At 43.8% G+C, this 26,924-nt stretch overlaps 1 protein-coding gene across 2 annotated transcripts in view; it reads left to right on the forward strand.

The window, feature by feature from the left end:
- Positions 1 to 26,924, forward strand: part of LOC124002519 (son of sevenless homolog 1-like) — a 73,081-nt gene that overhangs the window by 24,377 nt on the left and 21,780 nt on the right. For both annotated transcript variants that reach the window (XM_046309969.1, XM_046309970.1), the window contains exons 8-10: positions 1,110 to 1,208; positions 4,737 to 4,864; positions 7,871 to 8,532. In XM_046309969.1, the coding sequence (XP_046165925.1) occupies positions 1,110 to 1,208; positions 4,737 to 4,864; positions 7,871 to 8,532 (889 nt within the window). The remainder of the gene's footprint in view (positions 1 to 1,109; positions 1,209 to 4,736; positions 4,865 to 7,870; positions 8,533 to 26,924) is intronic.

Raw genomic sequence — 26,924 nt, forward strand, 5'->3', positions numbered from 1 at the left:
CCCTCCCCAGCCCCCTGCTGACCACACCCCCACCACACCCCCCAGCCCCTCGCTGACCACACCTCCCCAGCCCCCTGCTGACCCAGCCCCCTGCTGACCACACCACCGCAGCCCCCTGCTGACCACACACTCCCCCGGCCCCTCACTGACCACTCCTTATCATAACCCCAAAAGTCAGGCTTGATTACTCCATTGTTTGTTTTTGTCATTGTAAACAACTGATGTATTCAAATTATGTTTTAAGAAAGTAAAGAGTTGTAATGTTATTAATCATGTACCGCAAAGATTAATTACACGCTATTTACATGTGAATTTAATTGGAAGAATTTGCTCATTAACTTTTTGTTGGTGGCCATTCTTGGATGTGCATCTAACAGAGTTTGGCGTTTTAAATTCTGACTGTTAAGGCAACCAGGCAAGGTCCACGCCAGGAAGGTCCAGAAATACTTCTGGTATCCGATTGTTCTGGAAATTCTCACATAGGAACTTCACTGTGTGGAAGGATGTTTGATATGCTTTTTACATTTGTATCGCAAACATTTTTTTTTATCTAGATGAAAGTACAAGTTTAAGCCCCTTTTAGACCTGTACCTGCCTCGTGTAAAAGCTTTTGATTTGTGAGCCGTACATGATACAGACAACATCTTGGTGTCATTGTGCTCCAAAATATGAATTAGAATTTCATGTCAACAATTTCAGAATCTAGACATACTCCATATTTTAGAGCACACTACAATGAGTATAATTGCATCAAGATGTTGTCTGTATCATGTACGGTTAATGGATCATAAGGTCTTACAGGAGGCGTGTAAAGGTCTAAAAAGGGAATAAAATGGCTACTTTAATAAATAAAATAAAAGTGATTTAAAATGTAAAAAGCATGTCAAACATACCTCCCAATGAAGTCCCTGTGAGAATTGCCAGAATAATATGAGATACTAGAAATGTTATGGGCCATTTCTGGGTGGATTTTCCTTAAGGTCAGAACTTTATAAGACTTTTCCCCCCAGACCACTGTTTGCATATCCCTGGTCTATATACCTTGATAAGATTTGACACTATTACCTGCCCAAGTTAACACTCATCTCTGTCTGTCTCTGAACCCCCAGTCTATATGCGAAGGCTTTAAGGAAGCAGTCCAGTACGTCCTGCCCCGGTTACTCCTGACACCTGTCTATCATTGTCTCCACTATTTTGAGATCTTAAAGGTAGGCATATATGAGCATTCCTAATGTGGTTGGTCCTCTGTAGCTCAATTGGTAGAGCAATGCCACTTGTATTGCCAGGATTGTGGGTTCGATTGCCAGGACCACCCATACGTAAAATGTATGCACGCTGGACTGGGTGTGGCTTTGGTTAAAAGCATCTGCTAAATGGCATATATTATGTTTTAATATTAGTGTATAAATAGCTTGTGTATCTATTACTGAAATGCACTGCATATGGATCAGAAAGCCTTGGTTTCTCCCCAAAAGGTGATCCACCAGCCCACATTTGATGGACTCAATGTTTTTCAATCTCAATGCTAGCAGATAGTAGAAAGGTAGGATATGAAGATTGGTCTCTGGTGGGTAGGCATGCATGTGTTTAGAGCAGAAAGTGGTACTGCTGGACCACATGATCTGTACTAGTGTAGAATATCTGCTATCCGAACCATGTGCCCCCTCCGAGAGAGCCTTAGTGTTTGGGCTCCTTGTTCACCCTTAGGCCTAGATTTGGCCCCCACACTCCCTATTCTCCAGTGAGCCTCTTTCCAGCAAGCCATAGAGGCGGCGGCTCTCTGCAGAGAGCTAAATCGCTGAAATCCCTCTTCTTTTTTTTCTTTTTTACTGCGAGTCCAGGGTAAAGGAAACGCGGGTGTGGAGAGAAGTAGTTTCTTTCCTTGTCTTTAGACGGCATAGTCAAAGGGACAGACTTAGGATGCAAACACATGGGTTATGTTCGTTAGGCATTAAACGGACAACAGACAAAACGGGGGGGGGGGGGGCTACCTTTTTTTGTGCAAAATACTTTTAAACCATTTTATGTTGTATGTTCCAATGAACATGACCTTGGTTTCTCCATCCACTCCTGGAGGTGTGTGGTTTCTCTGTTTTCTCACAAGGTGGCAAACTTATGTGTATCAAGCCATTCCAAGGTGTAAAAACATGATTATCCTAGTTTTCGGAAAGATAATTATCTTCTATCGTTGTGCAAAAGCAGTATGTAGACTTATGCCATGGCATTGTTAAATACTTGTTTCTGATTGGCTTGAAGGGCATTCTAGAGTGTGCATTATTTCCCTCAAGGGCACGGCATATCAGCACGGTAGAATTCAAAGGCTATATTTAATCCTTACATGTTCTATGTTTGAGCTGCTTTTGAAAGCAAAAGTCAAATTGAAAACATTTGTTGAACTAGATTTTCATAGTAGCACGTCTGGTTGTTTGGTTACCAAGGAAACTAGTGAACTTGCTAGCTACTTCAGTGGATGTTGAATACATTTCTACCTGCAAATGAACACATTTTTAGCTGCAAATGTGTTTAATTATAGACATAAAAGGGATAATCAACTCGGGGCTCTATGCGTTCTCTGGAAAATAATGCTGCTCAGTGGGGGGTTAGTTCTACTCCGCTAGCACATCGTAGAACACTCCTTCCACGTCGTTCATTATTTTCCAGAGAACGCAGAGCCCCTCATTGATTATCCCTTGCAGGTCATGCGTTTTGTACAGGTATACAAGACTATCAAACCATAATATAGACACTGTCACTACAGATGTAAAAGGTAGGGCTTTCTGTACTTTAACCACAGCATGCTAGCAACCTTATTAGTTTGGAGACTCTTGAATAAAAACTGCGAAGACGATGACATGGTTTAAGGATAGACGGAGAAAAAAGTAATTGAATATTCAATGTTTTCTCCCAGACAGTTACTTTAGGCCAGCTCACCCCAGAGCCATGTACGTGTAATATATGGCTTATACAATGCATTCAGGAAAGTATTCAGACTCCTTACATTTTTCCACAATTTGTTTCGTTACAGCCTTATTCTAAAATTAATTAAATTGTTTTTTCCCTCATCAATCTACACACAATACCCCATAATGACCAAAATGCAAATCTATTAAAAATACTGATCACATAAGTATTCAGACCCTTTACTCAGTACCTTTGCCAGCAATTCCTGCCTGGAGTCTTCTTGGGTATGAGGCTACAATCATGGCTCACCTGTATTTGGGGAGTTTCTCCAATTCTTCTCTGTAGATCCGCTCAAGCTCTCAGGTTGGATAAGGAGCGTCACTGCACAGCTATTTCCAGGTCTCCAGAGATGTTCGATTGTTTTTATCAAGGACATTCAAGAGTCTTGTCTGAAGCCACTCCTGCATTGTCTTGGCTGTGTGCTTAGGGTCGTTGTCCTGTTGGAAGGTGAACTTTCACCCCAGTCTGAGGTCCTGAGAGCTCTGGAGCAGGTTTTCATCAAGGTTCTCTCTGTGCTCTGCTCCGTTAATCTTTCCCTCGATCCTGTCTAGTCTCACAGTCCCTGCCGCTGAAAAACATTCCCACAGCGTGATGCTGCCACCACCGTGCTTCACCTTAGGTACTGTGCCAGGTTTCTGCCAAACTAGATGCTTGGCATTCAGGCCAATCTGGGTTTCATCAGACCAGAGAATCATGTTTCTCATGGTCTGAGTGCTTTAGGTGCCTTTTGGCAAACTCCAAGCGGGCTGTCATGTGCCTTTTCCTGAGGAGTGGCCTCCGTCTGGCCACTCTACCATAAAGGCCAGATTGGTGGAGGGCTGCAGATATGGTTGTCCTTCTGGAGGGTTCCCATCTCCACAGAGGAACTCCGGACCTCTGTCAGAATGGCCATTGTGTTGTTGGTCAGGCCATTCTCCCCCGATTGCTCAGTTTGGCCGTGCGGCCAGCTCTAAGAAGAGGCTTGGTGGTTCCAAACGTCTTCCATTTAAGAATGGAGGCCACTGTGTTCTTGGGGACCTTCAATGCTGCAGTAATTTTGGGGTATCCTTCCCCAGATCTGTGCCTCGACACAATTCTGTCTCGGAGCTCTACGGACAATTTCTTCGACCTCGTGGATTGGTTTTTGCTCTGACATGCACTGTCAACTGTAGAACCTTATATAGACAGGTGTGTGCCTTTCCAAATCTTGTCCAATCAATTTAATTTACCACAGGTGGACTCCAGGTTGTAGAAACATCTCAAGGATAATCAATGGAAACAGGAGACACCTGAGCTCAATTTCGAGTCTCATAGCAAAGTGTCTGAATACTTATGTAAATAAGGTGTTTTTTGCGGGGGGGTTTTATACATTTGGTCAAATTTCTGAGAACCTGTTTTCACTTTGTCATTATGGGGTATTGTGTGTAGATTGATGAGGAAACCTTTTTTTTTTTTTTTTTTACAAAATGTGGGGTAAAAATCAAGGGGTCTGAATACTTTCCGAATGCACTGTATTAATATATATTGAATGTTGGTTGCCATTTTGTTCCAAGGTCTTCACTAAAGAAAGTAAGACTTAAGGGGAAACACTGGAGTTGAGGGGGTTGGGAATGAGAGAATGATGGAGAGCGATGAAGAACTTATTCTTTACTCAGCCCTAATCTCGCTCATGAGTTTAGCCTTATACCGACCGCATCATGATCCTTCACCGGACTCCCCCTACCAGCGAAACCACCTGACCCAACATGTTTTTCTCTACCCACTCTTTCTCTGTCCACCCCCCTTTTTTTCCACAGCAACTGGAGGAGAAAAGTGAGGACGAGGAGGACAAGGAGTGTCTGAAGCAGGCCATCACGGCGCTGCTCAATCTGCAGAGTAGCATGGAGAGGATCTGCTCCAAGAACATGGCCAAGAGGAGGCTGAGGTAGGCAGAGGAGCGCCAATTTACCACCCCTCCTGGTCCGTCCACACCTGCTTCTCTTTACCCAAGAAGATACAAAGCTAGCTCTGACACACACAAGAGATTTTGCACACACACTGGCTGATCCAATAATAGAAATCCACAAGCAAAATATGGAAAGCTAACTCAGACACCCACATAATGGCACAGACCAGAGAAGCGCATATGTACCACATGTGCATCAGTAGGTGGATTTGTCTTGAATGTGCACTATGTATGCTCATAGAGGCGTTAACACTTGCACAACACAGACATCATGATAGACACACACAGCAATTCATTCTACTGCCTCATTGGTGTACTCCTCCCATCCTCTGCACACCCCCCCCACCCTAAGCTCAGTTCTGAGTTTCCCTCTGGACCTAAAATAGACCTGTAGGGGGAGGGAGAGGGTTGGAGGGGGGGGCTCGCCACTGTTGTCAGAGGGAAGTTGTGTCAGGAATTGGGCTGTCCTGTTCTGGTATTATTGTTCCCGGCTTTGAGAAAAGAAAAAAAAGGTGAGAGAGTTTGAAAGGGGGAAAAAAAGAATCCCCTTGCTTTCAGCAGTGGACTTTAGCGTCCCAACCTTGCAGACCATTTTTCTCTCCATCCCTCCTTTTGTATTGGTGAAGAAAACAGGGTGTTTTTTTGGTTACATGCGGTTGTTGCTCGTTCTTTACCTGCGTGAAAGCGAAGAGCGTGGAGTATGAGGACGTAGGGTATAAACCCCCCCCTAAAATTACCCCTTTTGTTACTGTTCTTTTTGTTTTTATTTTTCATGGGGAAAGGATGGCTTATCTTACGGTATGTCTTTGCACCCCATACTTTGGCGGGAACGTGGGGATGGTGACACAAACAGGAGGCTAAAATGGACAGTTGGAGAGGACACACTGAGTTGGGGTACCCGACAAGGGTTACCTTTGTTGACTTTGGCTGTTTCGCTACACCTTTCCTGTCTCTAGGGGTCTTTGTATTTCGAGAGCCAGAACAAAGAACAACCCAAGAGTTCTATTGTCACAGCCATTTGAATTGTGCTTGCTCTTTCACAAGCTTGCTGTTCATTAGGAAAAACGTAATAACCTCTTAGTCGCTAATCCTCTAGCAAGGTCCATCGCTGCCTGGGATAAATGATGGTTTGATAATGATGCTCGTTATATATATTTTTGCTTTAATGAACTACTTCATTTCATCATAAGACTGCTAGTTTAAAGATGAATGTAAATGCACTTCCAATATAACCTCTGATCAGACTTGAGAGTAGGCAAAGTTTTGACTTTCTTTCTGTATGTAGTTTTTAGAGTTTCACACTTAATGGGACTGGGAAATGGGAATTTAAGATTTTGGGGCACGTTTTGAGTGTAGTCTTGCCCTTCAGAGGTGCCCCTTGTCTCTCAGCGAAGCTAATTCTGTCCGGTTGACAGTCATCCTGTACTTTGAGGTGCTGGTATGAAGATGGGTGTTGACAAGTTGGCTTTGCCTGCCTCTCCGGAGTGCTGATGCAAGTCGTTGTGCGTCCGTGGAAAGCAAAGTAAGCTCCCCCTGCGATTGTTTACTAGTAGGTCTAGTTCAGATGCACTGTACTAGCGGGTGTTAAATCCTTGTTGATTTTTTTTTTTCTCTCACTCTCACTCAATCGATTTGTTGGGGGGGGGGGGCCCCCCCAACAAACCTTTAACCCCCCCCCCCCCCCAGTGGCTCAATGCTGTTCTATTTTTCTAAGTAGATGGTTTTAGAAGTGATCATTGGAATTATTGCTCAGCTGATTTGTTATGTGCAATAGAGGTAAGATTCTGGTTCTGGTGGGCCGCAGAGCTTTCTTGTCTTCTGTTTACTTACGTTTTGTCATTCTGGTTTTGAAAGACCACCGCATGTGCTGGTTTTTCACTCAAACCAGTCTTTTCGTAGTGAATTTCTGAAAGCGTTTTGAACTTACTACTCACATGACCTAACTATTATGGCCCTTAATAATGAATATAGACTGAAAATAGACATTGGTATAATATGAGAATAAAGAGATTTGATTAAAACAAAGACTAGTCTACATTGTGCTCCTAAAAGAACTGAAATGAGAAATACTCATACCTCATTTTTGAATATGATAGTCATACCATAGACCATATTAAAGGTATGATGAACCAAAGCAATACTTTAAAGAGTGTCTGGCTCAAAGAAATATAATCAGATGCTCTTTATTCTTTTTAGACTCATTCTATTCTTATGCACTTTCTCAGTTGGTCCTCCGAGGCACCCTGTTAACCATGGGTGTGGGCCCTTCCTCGGTAGACTACCGTTTTGTTCAACTGCTGGAATGGTGAGGAAGTCTAGTCAATTGGCCTGCTGGTCCACCAGTGTTGGGTGGAAACTGAAGGGACATGACTGACCAGCAAACTGATATTAAATGGCCTAATTGGTTCGGATAAGTTTAGGGTTATTGGTGTGGTTAAAGGAAAACTCTACCCCAAGAACTCTTTTGGTATTTGTTTCTTTTGTTCACTATTGATAAAGTTATAAAATGTTTTACATGTCAGCAATCCAGTTTTCAAGATGTATGCAAAACACATCGTATTGGCTGTATTTCTGTATTTGAAAGTTGTATATCTTGAAAATCTGATGAAACAAATACCACAAGATCATTTTTGGGTGGAATTTTCCTTTAAGGTTAGGGTCAGGATTACAGTTATGGGTGGGGATGCCAGTCACGTCTCTTCAGTCGCACCCAGTGTTTTGTTAATGAGATGTTGTTTGTAGGAACCCTCTCCTGGACCAGTTTTAGTTAGACCGCTGCTTTAGAAACTCAGCCACCCACACTGACCCTACACTCCATCTCAGTCTCGCTGGCTTTGTTGATTTGTTTTCCATTGTCATTGTTCTGTGAACACCAGACCCACATTTCCCTACCTCTCTCTTCCCCCCCTCTCTCTCCCTTTTTTTCCCTCTCACATTCTTTCTCTTACATTCAACTATTCCCCTCAAACTCTTCGGTGGCGCCAGCGAGTCGGCCTGCCGCTTCTACAGCCAGCAGATGAAGGGCAAGCACCTGGCCATCAAGAAGATGAACGAGATCCAGAAGAACATTGATGGCTGGGAGGGCAAGGACATCGGCCAGTGCTGCAACGAGTTCATCATGGAGGGGACGCTGACACGCGTGGGCGCCAAACACGAACGGCACATCTTCCTCTTCGACGGCCTGATGATCTGCTGCAAGTCCAACCACGGCCAGCCGCGCTTGCCTGGCGCCTCGTCCACCGCCGAGTACCGCCTCAAGGAGAAGTTCTTCATGCGCAAGGTGCAGATCAACGACAAGGACGACAAGGAGGGCGAGTACCGGCACGCCTTTGAGATCATCCTCAAAGACGGCAACAGCGTGGTGTTCGCCGCCAAGTCGGCCGAGGACAAGAATGGCTGGATGGCGGCGCTCATCTCGCTGCAGTACCGCTCGACGTTGGAGCGCATGCTGGACTCGGCCATGCTGCAGGAGGAGAAGGAGGAGCAAATGAGGCTGCCCGGGGCGGAGCTCTACCGGTTCGCCACGCCCGACTCTGAGGAGAACGTGGTGTTCGAGGAGAACGTGCAGTCCAAGTCGGGCATCCCTATCATCAAGGCGGGGACCGTGCTCAAGCTCATCGAAAGGCTCACCTTCCACATGTATGCAGGTGAGAAAAAGCACACGACACAGAAAGGGTTTCCTGTGTTGACCTGTTATGACCTTTTTAAAATGCGTGCCTTATTCCTACAGCAGGCTATACAAATACCTCCCTCAGATGTGTGGAGTGACAGTAGTTGCTAAATCCTGAAAGAGAACATCTTGCAGACACTTTCCCATCGTAGAACAGGGGGGAAGGGGCAGGGTTTTGGTGTTAGAAAGTAGTTGGTAGGAGTCAATTTGGTGTTGAACAGGTTTAACCCTTTACACTTGTGTGAATTGGCCTATATGGAAAGGGCTACATTGAAATGTTTTTTTACAGAAGAAATATGAGCTTATGGGAACATTATTATACCAAAGTTGAGGACACCATAGTTCACCTTTCACAAGACTGAACCCAAACATTACACAGTTGATTTTATGTGCATTTTACATTTACTGTACTTTTCACCGTGTTTGTCGATAATGAAATCTGAAAATACTCTAGATGCATTCAGTAACATGATAACAATATTCCTGGAAAATGTGGGGTAGGCGCAACCTCTGATAAAAAAATAGTTTGAGTGAGAGGAGTAACTGGTGTGCAGAGTTCCGAAGTAATTTCAATGTACTTTAATGACTCAGTCTTCAACTATAAAGTGCTTTTTTTGTGTTCTCCAAGCTGAGCCGTTAAGGAACTAGAGCAAGCACACTTGTAGTTGTTTTGTTTGTAACACAGACCTGCATCACGGCCGTCACACAATTACTGTTGTTCATGCAATCCAAAAACGGACCATTATAAATCGCAATCTCAGTCAGCTGGGCATCTTGAAAGCTTGTTATATTGCCAACATGATGACTAGCTAAGTTATAAAATACTATCTTGCAGTGTTAGGCTTTCACAGGGCAATTCAGAGAAACAGGTTGTGATTTTTGGTGCGGACAGAAAAGAGTCATGCTTTAGACAAACAGGATCATTCTGTTCAGAACAACCCAGGGTATTGACGCCATGTCATCTTGTAACTGTACATCGTACATAGTAATCATAAACTTTAACACTGCATGTTATTGTATTGCCACTGTGTTCCAATTTAGGCGCTTATCAGTGCCAAAAATCTGCTATTTCCAACCTGTATACAGGTACGAGTGTAAAGGGCTACGAGGAGCAGGAAGTAGACATGGGTCGCATCTTTTATGGCTCCCTCTCCACGTTTCTTTTCCTGAATGTGAGAGAACAGGACAGGTGAAAGCGAATTCCTATAAACTTAGATATTTTCTGTATCTTGTTAATTTTGTCCTGACTTATTTTTATTTTTTTACTCACCTGTCCACACCATTGTACACCTCCAATGTTTGTGTTCATGCAATTATGCACTTGCCCAGTACCTGGCGTGTCTGTTCCTGTTATCACCTTGTTGTTCTACACACAAAACCTTGAACATGGCGCAAACGCTGTTTATGCTAAACATTAAAGACAAGATAGTGGAAGGCCTATTTCTTCCCCCTCACTTTCGTCATCCCCGCATCCATTTATAGCTGTTTTCACACTGCTCGTAAATATTTGGCCACTGTTGACGTCAGAACGCGGATATGTGATGACCTGCTTTGTTTCAGTGTCATTTTAGCCCCAGATAACACAACGAGAACTGATAAAGAACAAAAAACAAGTGGATGAAGCCTATTCATCTTCACGTCGCCATTTAGTAAGCGACCGGTAGTAGCAGATCTTTCCTGCCTGTAATTTGCCTATCTGTTTAGTGTTTAAAGGGGAAGTTAAGTATCCTCACCTTGTGCATAGCTGTTTAAAGAGAACCAAACCACGGATTACAGTTTTCAGGCCCATAGACTACTTTCAGGGTTAGGAACCCTCTAGCATCAAGTTGTAAAATACTGAACTTCCCCTTCCACTGGTTGATGCTTATTTATAAAACCCTCTTAGGCCTCACTCCCCACTATCTGAGATATCTACTGCAGCCCTCATCCTCCACATACAACAGCTGTTCTGCCAGTCACATTCTGTTAAAGATCCCCAAAGCACACACATCCCTGGGTCGCTGCTCTTTTCAGTTTGCCGCAGCTAGCGACTGGAACGAGCTGCAACAAACACTCAAACTGGACAGCTTTATCTCAATCTCTTCATTCAAAGACTCAATCACGGACACTGTTACTGACAGTTGTGGCAGCTTTGTGTGATGTATTGTTGTCTTCTACCTTCTTGCCCTTTGTGCTGTTGTCTGCCCAATAATGTTTGTTCCCTGTTTTGTGCTGCTACAATGTTGTTGTTGTGTTGCTACCATACTGTGTTGTCATGTGTTGCTGCCTATGCTGCCTATGTTGTCATGTGTTGCTGCCTATGTTGTCATGTGTTGCTGCCTATGTTGTTGTCTTAGGTCCCTCTTTATGGGGTGTTGTCTCTCTTGTTGTGATGTGTGTTTTGTCCTATTTTTATATTGGAATTTGTGTTTTTAATCCCAGGCCCCTATCCCCGCAGGAGGCCTTTTGGTAGGCTGTGATTGTAAATAAGAATGTGTTCTTAACTGACTTGCCTGGTTAAATAAAATACAATTTAGACACAGCCCTTTGTGGAATGTTGGTGAGTTCGCCATTACAGTGTTGTTGCCAAAGATGCCATGATTTTCAGGATGTTCATGAAATGTAATCCATAAAATAGTCCTTTTGGAGACAGGTTTGTTGACATATACAGTTGAAGTCAAAGTTTACATACGTAGGTTGTATTCATTAAAGATTTGTTTTTCAACAAGTCCACACATTTCTTGTTAACAAGCTATAGTTTTGGCAAGTCAGTTAGGACATCTACTTTGTGCAGACAGATTATTTCACTTATAATTCATTGTTTCACAATTCCAGTGGGTCTAGTTTACATACACTAAGTTGACTGTGCCTTTAAACAGCTTGGACAATTCCAGAAAATGATGTCATGGCTTTAGAAGCTTCTGATAGGCTAATTGACATAATTTGAGTCAATTGGAGGTGTACCTGTGGAAGTATTTCAAGGCCTACCTTCAAACTCAGTGCCTCTTTGCTTGACATAATGGGAAAATCTAAATAAATCAGCCAAGACCTCAGAAAAAGAATTGTAGACCTCCACAAGTCTGGTTCATTCTTGGGAGCAATTTCCAAATGCCTGAAGGTACCATGTTCATCTGTACAAACAATAGTACGCAAGTGTAAACACCATGGGACCACACAGCCATCATACCGCTCAGGAAGGAGACACGTTCTGTCTCCTAGAGATGAACGTACTTTGGTGCAAGAAGTGCTATATCGACATAACCTGAAAGGCCGCTCAGCAAGGAAGAAGCCACTGCTCCAAAACGGCCGTTAAAAAAGCCAGACTATGGTTTGCAACTGCACATGGGGACAAAGATTGTACCTTTTTGAAGAAATGTCTTCTGGTCTGATGAAACAAAAATAAAACCATAATGACCATTGTGGCCATAATGACCATTGTTATGTTTGGAGGAAAAATGGGGAGGCTTGCAAGCTGAAGAACACCATCCCAACCGTGAAGCACAGGGGTGGCAGCATCATGTTGTGGGGGTACTTTGCTGTAGGAGGGATTGGTGCACTTCACAAAATAGATGGCATCATGAGGCATACATCATTCTCTCTACTATTATTCTGACATTTCACATTCTTAAAATAAAGTGGTGATCCTAACTGACCTAAGACGGGGAATTTTTACTAGGATGAAATGTAAGGAATTGTGGAAAAAAACTGTTTAAATGTATTTGGCTAAGGTGTATGTAAACTTTCGACATCGACTGCATTTATCTAAAAGTTGGCATATTTATGACATTTTGAGCTTACCCAGGCCTCCTTAAAGACTCCATAATGCTTAATCTGTAGGTGCTACAAAGCAGAAATTGCCGTATGAAGCTTTACCACTTGTTCTGCAATATGAAGAGTTTGATTTAAAAATGTATTTTTTAGAGTTTATTGAAAATATAAAAATTTTGATTTGGCAAATGTTTCAATATATTCTGGAACATAATATGCTCTACAGGCATATCAACGTTCCAGAGTGGGATCTCTGCTAGTTTTAAAGTTATGGTCCATTTTATACAGAGAAATTGGCGTAGTTGGCAATGTCACCAATCACAGCCCTCCTTTTACTTGTATCCTGCATATCACCAACAGAGGGCGACCATTTTGAATACATTTTCAGGTTCACTTTTGGTAATGCTTACAAATTGGATCATGACTCTAAGAGTAGCAGAGATCCCATCTGGAACTTTGATATGCCTGTAGAGTAGGCTATATCATGTTCAAATATATATATATTTTTTAAATGCCAAATCAATGTCTTAATGTTTTATTTTTCTATATTCATAAATTAATGTAAATATGTGATTGAAACCAAATTACTACTCATATTACAGAGCAAGCAATAAAACTTCATGACATCAATGTTTGCTTAGTAGCACCTACAGATGAAACACTATGGTGTTTTAAAGGTGGCTTGTATAAGGCTAAAATGTCAGAAATATGCCAACTTGTATTAATTCTTTCTCAGTTATACTTTTAGATATAATTGACATTTGTATGTCAACAATTTTTCAACCTAAGGACTGTTCTATGGATTATATTTTGTGAAAATTCAGTAAATCATGGTCATTCTTTGTCTGGGTTTCGTGAAAAGTTACTCTTTAGAAAGGCTGAATGACCCAGCATGCATAGTAGTTCTTAGATCATGGGGTCTGTATTCTTCTCTACGGACGGGTGCCATTCTACTTAACCGGACACAAGGCTGCGATTGGACCAATAAGCTCTTCATTAATTAAAAGTAATGACGTCATTTTGGGGAAATAAATCACCAAATTCAATCGCTCAAAGTCCAAGTTGATGTGGGCTCTGGTAATCTGGGGAGCAAAACATTTAGGCCAAGCACTTCTGAATTTGGTCTGTTTCTATGCATTGTTATTCAATGTCATGCAACCATACAGGTGTTGTATAACATCTTCTTAAAGACACAAGCTTTCCTTTGTTTAGCACAGAATCCTTTCTGAACTCTTACACATACGTTTGGATTTTGTCTCTGCAAGTCTAGAGCAGTGTTTCTCAACTGTGGTCCATGAGTACCACCAAACTGTACACTTTTGTTGAAGCACACCTGATTCAACTCACCCAAGTGCTTGATGATTAGTTGACCAGTTGATTAAGGTGTGCTTGTTCTGGGCTACACCAAACCTGTGTGCTGTGGGGAGTATTGAAGGACTGGAGTTGAAAAACACTGGTCCAAGGTTATTCCAGCACAATACAAAGCCAGGAGAGAACATTCCTCTCATGGGTGGACTGTCCAGCTCACACCCCTGTGTAAACTTCCTCCCCCGAATAAAGAGTAGGGTGTAAATATAGGCCACTATTTTCCTTTTTAGTTTCCAACAGTCTGTGTGCCACTGATTTCAAATAAGCCAAGGGAAACAAGCCTTTTGAGGAAAAGTGTGTCTGTGTGGCCACGGTAATTTGAAAAGGGGAAAAAGGTGCTTCCTGTGCGATGCACCTCATGCCTGGACACACACCCTACTCCCACCCAGGAGACAGCAGGGCAGGGACAACACACACTTTCTCTCTTATCTCTCTGTCCTGACTATCTGCATTGCAATTTGCATGGAACTATGCTTCTCTTTTGCCATAAATTGTAATCAAGAATCCATGTAGTCCATGAGCCAGGAGGGTCGGTCGGGCTCACTTGGGACAATGTCTCTTAGTGATTTTTTTGAAGGTCTATGTCCCTAGAGTTGGAAAATGGGTGATAGCAGTGCAGCAATGGTAGCTTTCTGCGTGTTGTCTTTCATCCCTCCGTCCCATCTATTTTTCCCATTGGGATTTTACCCTATGACAAACTATATCACTATACAACAAGTTATTGCTCACTTATACCCTTTAATCTAATATCATTGGAAAGCTTAGAGATACAGACACATTTTCGGAATGTTCAGGTCAACAGGACGTTGACCATTGACCCCTCTGGTATATAACGGCAGTGGTGGAAAAAGTACTCAATTGTCCTGAGTAAAAGTAAAGATACCTTCAATAGAAAATGACTCAAGTAAGTGAAAGTCACCCGGTGAGATACTACTTGAGTAAAAAATATTTGGTTTTAAATGTACTTAAGTATCAAAAGTAAACAGAACTGCTAAAATGTATTTAAATATCAAAAGGAGAAGTATAAACCAACCATTAAAAATTCCTTATATTAAGCAAACCAGATGGCACAATTATTATTTTTTATATATTTTTATTGACTGATAGCCAGGGGCACACTCCAGCACTGACATCATTTACAAATGACGCATTTGTGTTTAGTGTGTCCGCCAGATCAGCGGCAGTAGGGATGACCAGGGATGTTCTCTTGATGTGTGTGAATTGGATCATTTCCCTGTCAAAATGTAACAAGTACTTATGGGTGTCAGGGAAATTGTATGGAGTAAATAGTAAAGTACAGATGCACTAAAGTACTACTTAAGTAATTTTTAAAAGTATTTATACTTAAGTACTTTACACCACTGCATATCTGAATGATCTGTAAAGCCATTAAAAAGGAAACCCTGATATATTTTAAACTTTGATTGACAAGTGGTTCTTTCATGACCTTTCAAATGATATATAATACAGTGCATTTGAAAAGTATTCAGACCCCTTGACTTTTTCCACATTTTGTTACGTTACAGCCTTATTCTAAAATTGATTTATTTTTAAATGTGCCTCTTCAATCTACACACAATACCCCATAATGACAAAGCAAAAAAAAAATTTTTTTTTAAATGTTTGCAAATATATATAAAAATACATTTTTAAAAAAAATCACATTTACATAAGTATTCAGACCCTTTACTCAGTACTTTGCTGAATCACTTTCAGCAGCGATTACAGCCAGTCTTCTTGGGTATGACGCTAAAAGCTTGGAACACCTGTATTTGGGGTTTCTCCCAGTTTCTCCCTCAAGCTCCTCTGCAGAGATTTTCAAGTCCGGGCTCTGTCTGGGCAACTCAAGGACATTCGGAGACTTGTCCCAAAACCACTCCTGTGTTTGTCTTTGCTGTGTGCTTTGGGTCGTTGGCCTGTTGGAAGGTGAACCTTCACCCTAGTCTGAGGTCCTGAGCAGGTTTTCATCAAGGATGGTCTGAGTCCTTCATGGTCTGAGAGTACTTGCCTTTTTGGCAAACTCCAAGCAGGCTGTCGCGTGCCTTTTTACTGATGAGTGGCTTTCGCCTGGCCACTCTACCATAAAGTCCAGATTGGTGGAGTGCTGCAGAGATGGTTGTCCTTCTGGAAGGTTCTCCCATCGTCACAGAGGAACTCTCAAGCACTGTCAGAGTGACTATCCCTGACCAAGGCCCTTCTCCCCCGATTGCTCAGTTTGGCCGTGCAGCCAACTCTAGGAAGAGTCTTGGTACTTCCAAACGTCTTCCATTTAAGAATGATTGCGGCCAGTGTGTTCTTGGGGACCTTCAATGCTGCGGAAAGGTTTTGATACCCTTCCCCAGATCTGTGCCTTGACACCATCCTGTCTCTGAGCTCTACAAACAATCCCTTCGACCTCATGGCTTGGTTTTGCTCTGACATGCATAGTCAACTGTGAGACCTTGTATAGACAGTTCTGTACCTTTCCAAATCATGTCCAATCAATTGAATTTACCACAGGGGTCTCCAATCAAGTTGTAGAAACATCTCAAGGATGATCAATGGAAACAGGATGCACCTGAACTCAATTTCGAGTCTCATAGCAAAGGGTCTGAGTACTTGTGTAAATAAGGTATTTGTTTTTTACTTGTAATACGTTGGCTAACATTTCTAAAAACCTGTTTTCGTTTTGTCATTATAGGTTGTGTGTAGATTGATGAGCAATTTTTATTTAATCCATTTTAGAATAAGGCTGTAACGTAATAAAATGTGGAAAAGTCGAGGGGTCTAAATACTTTATCGTGAGATTGACCATTTACTGACATGCACAAACATTTGTACTGAATCTACACACACTCACATACAATCATCATGTAGGCTGCTACTCTGTTTATTATATCCCGATGGCTAGTTACTTTACCCCTATACATATTTACAGTACGAGTCAAACATTTGGACACCTAGTCAATCAAGGGTTGAATAATAGAGAAAACATCAACACTATGAAATTACACATGTGGAATCATTTTAGTAACCAAAAAAGGCTTAAACAAATCAAAATATATTTTATATTTGATATTCTTCAAAGTAGCCACCCTTTGCATTTATGACAGTTTTGCGCACACTTGAAATTCTCTCAACCAGCTTCACCTGGAATGCTTTTCCAACAGTCTTGAAGGAGTTCCCACATATGCTGAGCACTTATTGGCTGCTTTTCCTTCACTCTGCGGTACAACTCATCCCAAACCATCTAAATTGGGTTGAGGTCGGGGGATTGTGGAGGCCAGGTCATCTCTCTCATCATCACTCAATACCTAGGTTTACCTCCACTGTATTCACATCCTACCATACCTTTGTCTGTACATTATACCTTGAAGCTATTTATCGCCCCCAGAAACATCCTTTTACTCTCTGTTCCGGACGTTCTAGACGACCAATTCTCATAGCTTTTAGCCGTCCCCTTATCCTACTCCTCCTCTGGTGATGTAGAGGTGAATCCAGGCCCTGCAGTGCCTAGCTCCACTCTCTTTTATGACTTCTGTAACCGTAATAACCTTGGTTTCATGCATGTTAACATTAGAAGCCTCCTTCCTAAGTTTGTTTTATTTACTGCTTTAACACACTCTGCCAACCCGAATGTTCTAGCCGTGTCTGAATCCTGGCTTAGGAAGACCACCAAAAACTCAAATCTTCATCCGTAACTACAACATTTTCAGACAAGATAGAACGGCCAAAGGAGACGGTGTTGCAATCTACTGCAAAGATAGCCTGCAGATTTCTGTCCTAATATCCAGGTCTGTACCCAAACAATTTGAACTTCTACTTTTAAAAATCCACCTCTCTAAATACAAGTCTCTCACCTTTGCCACCTGCTATAGACCACCCTCTGCCCCCAGCTGTGCTCTGTACACCATATGTGAGCTGATTGCCCCCATCTATCTTAAGAGCTCGTGCTGCTAGGCGACCTAAACTGGAACATGCTTAATACCCCAGCCATCCTACAATCTAAGCTTGATGCCCTCAATCTCACACAAATAATCAATGAACCTACCAGGTACCACCCCAAAGCCGTAAACATGGGCACCTTCATAGATATCATCCTAGCCAACTTGCCCTCTAAATACACCTCTGCGGTTTTCAACCAAGATCTCAGCGATCACTGCCTCATTGCCTGCGGTCAAACGACCTCCACTCATCACTGTCAAACGCTCCCTGAAACACTTCAGCGAGCAGGCCTTTCTAATCGACCTGGCCGGGGTATCCTGGAACGATATTGGTCTCATCCCGTCAGTAGAGGATGCCTGTTTTTTTTTTTAAAGGCCTTCCTCACCATCTTAAATAAGCATGCTCCATTCAAGAAATTTAGAACCAGGAACAGATATAGCCCTTGGTTCTCTCCAGACCTGACTGCCCTTAACGAACACAAAAACATCCTATGGCGTTCTGCATTAGAATCGAACAGCCCCCGTGATATGCAACTTTTCAGGGAAGCTAGAAACTAATATACACAGGCAGTTAGAAAAGCCAAGGCTAGCTTTTTCAAGCAGAAATTTGCTTCCTGAAACACAAACTCAAAAAAGTTCTGGGACACTGTAAAGTCCATGGAGAATAAGAACACCTCCTCCCAGCTGCCCACTGCACTGAAGATAGGAAACACTGTCACCACCGATAAATCCACTATAATTGAGAATTTCAATAAGCATTTTTCTACGGCTGGCCATGCTTTCCACCTGGCTACCCCTACCCCGGTCAACAGCACTGCAACCCCCACAGCAACTCACCCAAGCCTTCTCCATTCTCCTTCTCCCAAATCCAGTCAGCTGATGTTCTGAAAGAGCTGCAAAATCTGGAACCCTACAAATCATCTGGACCCTTTTTCTAAAATTATCTGCTGAAATTGTTGGCACCCCTATTACTAGCCTGTTCAACTTCTCGTGTCGTCTGAGATTCCCAAAGATTGGAAAGCAGCTGCGGTCATCTCCCTCTTCAAAGTGGGAGACACTCTTGACCCAAACTGCTACAGACAATATCTGTCCTACCCTGCCTTTCTAAGGTCTTCGAAAGCCAAGTAAACGAACAGATTACCGACCATTTCGAATCCCACCAAACCTTCTCCGCTATGCAATCTGGTTTCAGAGCTGGTCATGAGTGCACCTCAGCCACGCTCAAGGTCTTAAACCTTCCGGCACCGACTGAGGTGGCCGCCTCGCTTTCGCGTTCCTAGGAAACTATGCAGTTTTTTTTTTACATGTTATTTCTTACATTAGTACCCCAGGTCATCTTAGGTTTCATTACATACAGTCGAGAAGAAATACTGAATATAAGATCAGCGTCAACTCCCCATCAGTACGACCAAGAATATGTTTTCCGCGACGCGGATCCTGTGTTCTGCCTTACAAACAGGACAACGGAATGGATCGCATGCAGCGACCCAAGGAAACGACTCCGAAAAAGAGGGAAACGAGGCGGTGTTCTGGTCAGACTCCGAAAAAGGGCACATCACGCACCACTTCCCAGCATTCTTCTTGCCAATGTCCAGTCTCTTGACAACAAGGTTGACGAAATCCGAGCATGGGTGGCATTCCAGAGGGACATCAGAGACTGCAACGTTCTCTGCTTCACGGAAACATGGCTTACTGGGAAGACTCTATCCGATGCGGTGCAGCCAACGGGTTTCTCCACACATCGCGCCGACAGAAACAAACATCTCTCTGGTAAGAAGAGCGGCGGGGGCGTATGCCTCATGACTAACGGGACATGGTGTGATGAAGGAAACATACAGGAACTCAAATCCTTCTGTTCACCTGATTTAGAATTCCTCACAATCAAATGTAGACCACATTATCTTCCAAGAGAATTCTCTTCGATTATAATCACAGCCGTATATATCCCCCCCCCCAAGCAGACACATCGATGGCTCTGAACGAACTTTATTTAACTCTTTGCAAACTGGAAACCATTTATCCGGAGGCTGCATTCATTGTAGCTGGGGATTTTAACAAAGCTAATCTGAAAACAAGACTCCCTAAATTTTATCAGCATATCGATTGCGCAACCAGGGGTGGTAAAACCTTGGATCATTGTTACTCTAACTTCCGCGACGCATATAAGGCCCTGCCCCGCCCCCCTTTCCTGGAAAGCTGACCACGACTCCATTTTGCTGATCCCTGCCTACAGGCAGAAGCTAAAACAAGAGGCTCCCACGCTGAGGTCTGTCCAACGCTGGTCAGACCAAGCTGACTCTACACTCCAAGACTGCTTCCATCACGTGGACTGGGACATGTTTCGTATTGCGTCAGATGAAAATATTGACGAATACGCTGATTCGGTGTGCGAGTTCATTAGAACGTGCGTCGAAGATGTCGTTCCCATAGCAACGATAAAAACATTCCCAAACCAGAAACCGTGGATTGATGGCAGCATTCGCGTGAAACTGAAAGCTCGACCCACTGCTTTTAATCAGGGCAAGGTGTCTGGTAACATGTCCGAATATAAAAAATGCAGCTATTCCCTCCGCAAGGCTATTAAACAAGCTAAGCGTCAGTACAGAGACAAAGTGGAATCTCAATTCAATGGCTCAGACACAAGAGGCATGTGGCAGGGTCTACAGTCGATCACGGACTACAAGAAGAAACTCAGCCCAGTCACGGCCTACAAGAAGAAACCCAGCCCAGTCACGGACCAGGATGTCTTGCTCCCAGGCAGACTAAATAACTTTTTTGCCCGCTTTGAGGACAATACAGTGCCACTGACACGGCCTGCAACGAAAACATGCGGTCTCTCCTTCACTGCAGCCGAGGTGAGTAAGACATTTAAACGTGTTAACCCTCACAAGGCTGCAGGCCCAGACGGCATCCCCAGCCGCGCCCTCAGAGCATGTGCAAACCAGCTGGCCGGGGTGTTTACGGACATATTCAATCAATCCCTATACCAGTCTGCTGTTCCCACATGCTTCAAGAGGGCCACCATTGTTCCTGTTCCCAAGAAAGCTAAGGTAACTGAGCTAAACGACTACCGCCCCGTAGCACTCGCTTCCGTCATCATGAAGTGCTTTGAGAGACTAGTCAAGGACCATATCACCTCCACCCTACCTGACACCCTAGACCCACTCCAATTTGCTTACCGCCCAAATAGGTCCACAGACGATGCAATCTCAACCACACTGCACACTGCCCTAACCCACCTGGACAAGAGGAATACCTATGTGAGAATGCTGTTCATCGACTACAGCTCGGCATTCAACACCATAGTACCCTCCAAGCTCGTCATCAAGCTCGAGACCCTGGGTCTCGACCCCGCCCTGTGCAACTGGGTACTGGACTTCCTGACGGGCCGCCCCCAGGTGATGAGGGTAGGCAACAACATCTCCTCCCCGCTGATCCTCAACACGGGGGCCCCACAAGGGTGCGTTCTGAGCCTTCTCCTGTACTCCCTGTTCACCCACGACTGCGTGGCCACGCACACCTCCAACTCAATCATCAAGTTTGCGGACGACACAACAGTGGTAGGCTTGATTACCAACAACGATGAGACGGCCTACAGGGAGGAGGTGAGGGCCCTCGGAGTATGGTGTCAGGAAAATAACCTCACACTCAACGTCAACAAAACTAAGGAGATGATTGTGGACTTCAGGAAACAGCGGAGGGAACACCCCCCTATCCACATCGATGGAACAGTAGTGGAGAGGGTAGCAAGTTTTAAGTTCCTCGGCATACACATCACAGACAAACTGAATTGGTCCACTCACACTGACAGCGTCGTGAAGAAGGCGCAGCAGCGCCTCTTCAACCTCAGGAGGCTGAAGAAATTTGGCTCGTCACCAAAAGCACTCACAAACTTCTACAGATGCACAATCGAGAGCATCCTGGCGGGCTGTATCACAGCCTGGTACGGCAACTGCTCCGCCCTCAACCGTAAGGCTCTCCAGAGGGTAGTGAGGACTGCACAACGCATCACCGGGGGCAAACTACCTGCCCTCCAGGACACCTACACCACCCGTTGTTACAGGAAGGCCATAAAGATCATCAAGGACATCAACCACCCGAACCACTGCCTGTTCACCCCGCTATCATCCAGAAGGCGAGGTCAGTACAGGTGCATCAAAGCTGGGACCGAGAGACTGAAAAACAGCTTCTATCTCAAGGCCATCAGACTGTTAAACAGCCACCACTAACATTGAGTGGCTGCTGCCAACACACTGTCATTGACACTGACCCAACTCCAGCCACTTTAATAATGGGAATTGATGGGAAATTATGTAAATATATCACTAGCCACTTTAAACAATGCTACCTTATATAATGTTACTTACCCTACATTATTCATCTCATATGCATATGTATATACTGTACTCTACATCATCGACTGCATCCTTATGTAATACATGTATCACTAGCCACTTTAACTATGCCACTTTGTTTACTTTGTCTACACACTCATCTCATATGTATATACTGTACTCATTTACATTACATTTACATTTTACATTTAAGTCATTTAGCAGACGCTCTTATCCAGAGCGACTTACAAATTGGTGCATTCACCTTATGACATCCAGTGGGACAGTCACTTAACAATAGTGCATCTAAAACTTAGGGGGGGGGGGGGAGAGGGATTACTTATCCTATCCTAGGTATTCCTTAAAGAGGTGGGGTTTCAGGTGTCTCCGGAAGGTGGTGATTGACTCCGCTGTCCTGGCGTCGTGAGGGAGTTTGTTCCACCATAGGGGGGCCAGGGCAGCGAACAGTTTTGACTGGGCTGAGCGGGAGCTGTACTTCCTCAGTGGTAGGGAGGCGAGCAGGCCAGAGGTGGATGAACGCAGTGCCCTTGTTTGGGTGTAGGGCCTGATCAGAGCCTGGAGGTACTGAGGTGCCGTTCCCCTCACAGCTCCGTAGGCAAGCACCATGGTCTTGTAGCGGATGCGAGCTTCAACTGGAAGCCAGTGGAGAGAACGGAGGAGAGGGGTGACGTGAGAGAACTTGGGAAGGTTGAACACCAGACGGGCTGCGGCGTTCTGGATGAGTTGAAGGGGTTTAATGGCACAGGCAGGGAGCCTCGATACCATCTACTGTATGCTGCTCTGTACCATCACTCATTCATATATCCTTATGTACATATTCCTTATCCCCTTACACTGTGTATAAGACAGTAGTTTTGGAATTGTTAGTTAGATTACTTGTTGGTTATCACTGCATTGTCGGAACTAGAAGCACAAGCATTTCGCTACACTCGCATTAACATCTGCTAACCATGTGTATGTGACAAATAAAATTTGATTTGATTTGAAACGATATCTTAACCGCCATCGATAAGAAACAATACTGTGCAGCCGTATTAATTGACCTGGCCAAGGCTTTCGACTCTGTCAATCACCACATCCCCATCGGCAGACTCGACAGCCTTGATTTCTCAAATGATTGCCTCGCCTAGTTCACCAACTACTTCTCTGATAGAGTTCAGTGTGTCAAATTGGAGGGCCTGTTGTCCTGGCCTCTGGCAATCTCTATGGGGGTGCCACAGGGTTCAATTCTTGGACCGACTCTCTTCTCTGTATACATCAATGATATCGCTCTTGCTGCTGGTGAGTCTCTGATCCACCTCTACGCAGACGACACCATTCTGTATACTTCTGGCCCTTCTTTGGACACTGTGTTAACAACCCTCCAGACGAGTTTCAATGCCATACAACTCTCCTTCCAATTGCTCTTAAATACAAGTAAAACTAAATGCATGCTCTTCAACCGATCGCTGCCTGCACCTGCCCGCCCGTCCAACATCACTACTCTGGACGGTTCTGACTTAGAATATGTTGGTAACTTCAAATACCTAGGTGTCTGGTTAGACTGTAAACTCTCCTTCCAGACCCATATCAAACATCTCCAATCCAAAGTTAAATCTAGAATTGGCTTCCTATTTCGCAACAAAGCATCCTTCACTCATGCTGCCAAACATACCCTTGTAAAACTGACCATCCTACCAATCCTCGACTTTGGCGATGTCATTTACAAAATAGCCTCCAATACCCTACTCAACAAATTGGATGCAGTCTATCACTGTGCAATCCTTTGTCATCAAAGCCCCATATACTACCCATCATTGCGACCTGTACGCTCTCGTTGGCTGGCCCTCGCTTCATACTCGTCTCCAAACCCACTGGCTCCATGTCATCTACAAGACCCTGCTAGGTAAAGTCCCCCCTTATCTCAGCTCGCTGGTCACCATAGCATCTCCCACCTGTAGCACACGCTCCATCACTCATTCATATATCCTTATGTACATATTCCTTATCCCCTTACACTGTGTATAAGACAGTAGTTTTGGAATTGTTAGTTAGATTACTTGTTGGTTATCACTGCATTGTCGGAACTAGAAGCACAAGCATTTCGCTACACTCGCATTTAACATCTGCTAACCATGTGTATGTGACAAATAAAATGTGATTTGATTTGTATATCTCGCTAGTCACCCCCAAAACCAATTCTTTCTTTGGCCGCCTCTCCTTCCAGTTCTCTGCTGCCAATGACAGGAACGAACTACAAAAATCTCTGAAACTGGAAACACTTATCTCCCTCACTAGCTTTAAGCACCAAATGTCAGAGCAGCTCACAGATTACTGCACCTGTACATAGCCCACCTATAATTTAGCCCAATCAACTACCTCTTTCCCAACTGTATTTAATTTATTTATTTATTTTGCTCCTTTGCACCCCATTATTTTTATTTCTACTTTGCACATTCTTCCATTGCAAAACTACCATTCAAGTTTTTTACTTGCTATATTGTATTTACTTTGCCAAAATGGCCTTTTTTGCCTTTACCTCCCTTCTCACCTCATTTGCTCACATTGTATATAGACTTGTTTATACTGTATTATTGACTGTATGTTTGTTTTACTCCATGTGTAACTCTGTGTCGTTGTATCTGTCGAACTGCTTTGCTTTATCTTGGCCAGGTCGCAATTGTAAATGAGAACTTGTTCTGAACTTGCCTACCTGGTTAAATAAAGGTGAAATAAAATAAATCAAAATCTTGGCCAGGTCGCAATTGTAAATGAGAACTTGTTCTGAACTTGCCTACCTGGTTAAATAAAGGTGAAATAAAAAAAATCTGATGCAGCACTCCATCACTCTCCTTGGTCAAATAGCCCTTACACAACCTGGAGGTGTTTTGGGTCATTGTCCTGTTGAAAAACAAATCATCGTCCCACTAAGCGCAAACCAGATGGTATGGTTTAATGCTGCAGAATCTCTTTAATGCTGCAAGTCTCTTCTTATTACTGGTGTCCTTTTAGTAGTGGTTTCTTTGCAGCAATTTGACCATGAACACCTGATTTCACGTAGTCTCCTCTGAACAATTAATGTTTGTCAGTTACTTGAACTCTGAAGCATTTATTTCTGCTGCAATCTGAGGTACAGTTATCTTCAATGAACTTATCCTCTGCAGCAGAGGTCTTCCTTTCCTGTGGCGGTCTTCATGAGAACCAGTTTCATCATAGCGCTTGATGTTTTTTGCGACTGCACTTGAAGAAACTTTCAAAGTTCTTGAAATGTTCCATATTGACTGACCTTTGTCTTAAAGTAATGGACTGTTGTTTCTCTTTGCTTATTTGAGCTGTTCATGGTATGGAATTGGTGCGCGATGTCTAATATTAAAGAAGTCTCAACGTATTGCTCGCCTGAGATAGTGTGGTCTACAGCTTATCATAAGGTACTCTATCTACCAAGAGAGTTCTCATCTATATTATTTGTAGCTGTCTATTTACCACCACAGACCGATGCTGGCACTAAGACCTCACTCATCCAACTCTATAAGGCCATAAGCAAACAAGAAAATGTTCATCCAGAATTGGCGCTCCTGGTAGCCAGGGACTTTAATGCAGTCAAACGTAAATCAGTTTCACCAGATTTTTACCAGCATGTCACATGTGCTACCAGAGGGGGAAAAAACTCTGGACCACCTTTACTCCACACACACAGATGCAAACAAAGCTCTCCCCCGCCCTCCATTGGGCAAATCTGACCATGATTATATCCTTTTGATTGCTGCTTACAAGCAAAAACTAAAGCGGGGAGTACCGCAGGAAGTACCAGTGACTCGCTCAATACGGAAGTGGTCAGATGACCCGGATGCTACGCTACAGGGTTGTTTTGCTAGCACAGACTGGAATATGTTTTGGGATTCATCCAATGGCATTGAGGAGTATACCACCTCAAGTCATTGGCTTCATCAATAAGTGCATCGACGACGTCATCCGCACAGTGACCGTACGTACATATACCAACCAGAAGCCATGGATTACAGGCAACATCCGCATCGAGCTAAAGGCTAGAGCTGCCACTTTCAAGGAGCGGCACACTAATCCGGACACTTACAAGAAATCCCGCTATGCCCTCAGACGACCCATCAAACAAGCAAAGCGTCAATACAGCATTAAGATTGAATCCTACTACACCGTCTCTGATGCTCGTCGGACGTGACAGGGCTTGAAAACTATTTCGGACTACAAAGGGAAACCCAGACACGCGAGCCTACCAGACGAGCTAAATGCCTTTTATACTCTCTTCAAGGCAAGCAACACTGAAGCGTGCACGAGAGCACCAGCTGTTATGGATCTGTGTGATAACGCTCTCGGCAGCCGACAGATCCACAGATGACGCAATCTTAATCGCACTCCACACTGCCCTTTCCCACCTGGACATAAGGAACACCTATGTCAGAATGCTGTTCGTTGTCTACAGCTCAGCATTCAACAACATAATGCCCACAAAGCTCATCACTAAGCTAAGGACTGGATCCTGGACTTTGACGGGCAACCCCAGGTTGTAAAGGTGTCAACAACACATCTGCCTCTCTGATCCTCAACACTGGGGCCCCTCAGGGGTGTGTACTTAGTCCCCTCCTGTACTCACTGTTCACCCACTACTGTGTGGACAAACACAACTCCAAAACAGTGGTAGGCCTGATCACCGACAATGATGACACAACCTATATGGAGGTCAGGAGGTCAGAGACCTGGCATTGTGGTACCAAGACAACAACCTCTCCCTCAATGTGAGCAACTCAATGGAGCTGGTTGTGGACTACAGGAAAAGGCGGGCCGAACAGGCCCCCATTAACATCAGCCCCACAAGTCTTGTGTAGACCTCCACAAGTCTGGTTCATTCTTGGAAGCAATTTCCAAATGCCTGAAGGTACCACGTCCATCTGTACAAACAATAGTACGCAAGTATAAACACCATGGGACCACACAGCCGTCTCCTAGAGATGAACGTACTT

This window comes from Oncorhynchus gorbuscha, linkage group LG18, assembly GCF_021184085.1.
Source record: "Oncorhynchus gorbuscha isolate QuinsamMale2020 ecotype Even-year linkage group LG18, OgorEven_v1.0, whole genome shotgun sequence".
NCBI classification, from domain to species: domain Eukaryota; kingdom Metazoa; phylum Chordata; class Actinopteri; order Salmoniformes; family Salmonidae; genus Oncorhynchus; species Oncorhynchus gorbuscha.